Source organism: Rhincodon typus, chromosome 25, assembly GCF_021869965.1.
Source record: "Rhincodon typus isolate 14 chromosome 25, sRhiTyp1.1, whole genome shotgun sequence".
Taxonomy (NCBI): Eukaryota; Metazoa; Chordata; class Chondrichthyes; order Orectolobiformes; family Rhincodontidae; genus Rhincodon; species Rhincodon typus.
Window position 1 is genome coordinate 42,251,327 of NC_063356.1, and position 3,678 is coordinate 42,255,004.

The 3,678-nt window shown below is 48.0% G+C and overlaps 1 protein-coding gene across 2 annotated transcripts in view; it reads left to right on the top strand.

The window, feature by feature from the left end:
* Positions 1-3,678, top strand: part of LOC109938121 (EF-hand calcium-binding domain-containing protein 4B-like) — a 119,896-nt gene that overhangs the window by 113,527 nt on the left and 2,691 nt on the right. For both annotated transcript variants that reach the window (XM_048612274.1, XM_048612275.1), the window contains 3 exons: positions 316-430; positions 2,791-2,892; positions 3,439-3,515. In XM_048612274.1, the coding sequence (XP_048468231.1) occupies positions 316-430; positions 2,791-2,892; positions 3,439-3,515 (294 nt within the window). The remainder of the gene's footprint in view (positions 1-315; positions 431-2,790; positions 2,893-3,438; positions 3,516-3,678) is intronic.

Here is a 3,678-nt window from a genome sequence, read left to right on the forward strand (position 1 = left end):
CCCTAACCCTAACCCCAACCCACACAGCCCCAACCCTAACCCCAACCTACACAGCCCTAGCCCTAACCCTAACCCTAACCCCAACCCGCACAACCCTACCCCTAACCCTAACCCCAACCCATACAGCCCTATCCCTAACCCCAACTTGCACAGCCTTCCTGTTCCGGTGGCATTACGTGTCTCAAGAAATAGAAATAGCCATGACAGGAAGTGGAAATTAGCTAATGGCGAGTCATGTGATCCTCAACCCTTCAGTGATTAGCTATCTCACTTGTTGCCCATGTCTCTGACTGTTCCTTTCCTGTATCATCTCAGATTCCGCAGTTTAACCAAACAGTTCTTCAGGAAGGCTGATGGAGTGATCGTGATGTATGACATTACATCGTCCAGCTCGTTCACTGAGGTACGCTACTGGCTGGGATCTATCAAGGTAAGAAACCTTCAGTTTCAGGCACTTTATGCTGCACATACTCTGGATGAGGACTCTCAGACCTCAGGGATAGGTCTGGCTAGAAGGTTACTGAAGACAGACTGAAGTAGACTGCTATTTGCCAATATGGATCTGATTTTTCTGACAGACGATCTAAGGTCTGCAAGGCCCATTTGAGGTCATGCTCAGCCGCTGTAGTACTGTCCTTCTTCATGCCAGGCTTGGCTCACTAATGCCACTCTTGACACTGCTGGCTCAGCCTCAGGCAGTGAAGTACAGCACTGTCAGTAGCGATGACACTGAGCCCTGTGGAAAGGGGCTGAAGATAATAGTTCTGTTTTTCCCAGCTTTTAGTGGAAAACAGTTATGGATCACTGCAGACTGCATTGTCTGACAGCATCATTCGTGACTCCTGAGATACCGAAGCAACCTGTGTCCGATAACCATTGCCAACTACAGAGAATCTAATCACTGCTCCTTGATATGCAAAGGTATTACCGTCACTGAACCCCCTCCACTGTCAACAGGCTGGGGCTACCAATAACCAGCAACTGAACTGAACTAGACATACTAGTAATGTGGCTACAACAGCAGATCAGAGGCTAGGAATTCTAGTAACTCCCCTCCTGACTCCCCAAAGCCTGTCCACCATCTACAAGGTGCAAGTCAGGAGTGTGATGGAATACTCCCCACTTGCCTGGATGGGTGCAGCCCCAACAACACTCAAGAAGCTTGACACCATCCAGGACAAAGCAGCTGCTTGTTTGGCACCACATCCACAAACATTCATTCCCAAGGTGCACTGCAAAAATTCACCAAAGCTCCTTAGTACCTTCCAAACCCATGACCACTTCCACCTGGAAGGACAAGGGTGGCAGCTACATGGGACCACCACCCCCTGCAAATTCCCCTCCAACGCACTCACCATCCTGATTTGGACATATGTCACTCCTCCTTCAGTATTGCTGCAAAATCCTGAAACTCCCTCCCTAATGGCAGCATGGCTGTACCTACACCCCATTGGCTGCAGTGGTGCAAGAAGGCAGCTCACAACCACCTTCTCAAGGGGCAATTAGGGACAGGCAATACATGCTGGCCTAACCAGCGATGCTCAAACCTTGTGAAAGAATTATGAATGAAAGCACAGCCAGTGGAAAGATTGCGTTTGACAGGGTCATTGTGTGTTCCTGTAATGTACAGAAAAAATAGACAATGTCACCGACATCTATGTTACAAATTACAGTGATCTCTTGGGGTGACCTTCATGCCTCATGTTGCTTCTTTGTGCTCAGAGCCATGTAGAGGAGTAATTTAATTGGGTCTGTGCCCAGAGGCTTGAGAACTGATACTCCAGTGGTGTGCTAAGGGAATGCTGTATTACCGACACTGGATGAGGTGCTGTTTTTTGAATGTTCCATCAAACTGGGAGCCTGCTGCTCCTTTGGGCAATTGTAAAATATCCTGTATTTCCACTGGAAGAAAAGCAGGGGAATTCCTCCAGGTATCATTTATCCTTTGAGCAGTAATTACCGTCAGGTCAACTATACATTGGAATGGGGTTTTTGGAGCTTCAGAACACTTCATTGGATGTTGATGTATGAGAAGTGTGGAATCTGTGTTAAAAACACACAGTTTTATCCAAACTTAAATTCAGTGATTGTGAAAATTCCATAAAATGCTCAATATGACAAGTCATATCTTCCTCTCACTCTTCAACCTTTCTGCTCTCCCTCTCGCTCTCCCTCCATTTCTCTTTCACTCTTTCTCTTGTCTCTTCTGCCTTTCTCCCACACCCCTTTTTCCTCCATCTTTCTATCACTTGCACTCTGATTCTGTCTCTCCATCCTTCTGTTTCGCTCTTTCTGTCCCAATCAATATCTATCCCTCCCCGCTTTCCATACTGTTCACCGTCTCTTCTTTCTATCTGCCCTCGTCTCTCTATCTATTTTTCCATTCCCTGTATTCCCTCCTCCTCCATCTTTCTACTTTCCTCCCTCTGCCTCTTATTCTCTCTCTTTCCCTGCACTTCTGTTATATTGCATCTTCCCCCTTTCTCTCTGTCCCTCCCTCACTCCTGTGTCCTCCCTTATACCATTTTTCTCTTCCTCCTTCTTTCTTTTTCTCTATCCACCTCTCCATTTTTCTCCCGCCATTTCTCTCTCAATTCACCTCTCTCTTCCTCTTGCTGAATCTCTTTCTTTGTCACCCTTCATTCCTCTTCCCCACCTATGTTTCTCTCACTCCATCTCTCTTTCTTTTCCTACCATAATGTCTCCATCCCTTCCTCTCTTTCTCTATCTCCTTCTTCCTGTCCATCTCTTCCTCCATCCCTCGTGTTGCCTTTCCAACTCTCTTCCCAGGAAACAGTGGATGATAATGTTGCCATTCTTCTCCTGGGGAACAAGACAGATGATGTTGCTCACCGTCAAGTGCCCACCCCCGAGGGGCAGCGTCTTGCTCAGGTTGGTGCCTGTTATTGACAGTGAGTGCTCCAGTACAGCCACCATTACAGCCAGCTCAGAGGAACATGTCCTCCCCTAGTGCTGCTGTTGGCTCCCTCTGTGTCAGATCTTCTCCAGATGTGAGGTCAGCCTGACAGACTCTGCTCACATGGGTTCATCAGCGCTGGCACCTCGCCCAGCGTCCACACGCCTGTTTACAGCAGAAGTCAGTGGATGGGAGCTGGATGGACCTTGCTCGGGGCATGCTGAGACCAGCCTTCTCTCCACTAAAAATCCCAAAAATGGGGACCTTGTCCACTTCACTCTGAATGATCGCAATGCAGGTGCAATCGTCCAGCCAACCACTGATGGGACCTGAACTTGTTTCTCGTTACACTGATCCCATTGAGCTCAGTGACTGCACTCTTGTAGCATCATGGATGTCAGAGGGGTCCCTGAGCAGCTTCAGGAACTGTTTGTGAAGTGATGGAGTATGTCACTGTTTCTAAAACTCAGTGACTGTGGGCACTAACTTATTCTCATTCGCCCCTCTCTCTCTCTCTCTAGGAGTACAACATCATGTTCTATGAGTGTAGTGCCTGTACTGGTCACAATATTAGCACAGCCATGCTGCAGCTGACAAAGTGAGTAAGGCATTAACAAATGGAAGCCCTTCTGTCCTTTTGGTCCTGTGTCTGTCCAAGCTGCCCTGCTCTGTCTGTGTATACTGCCTAGCTCTGTCTGTGTATACTGCTCAGCTCTGTCTGTGTATACCGCCCTGCCCTGTCTGTGTATACCGCCCTGCCC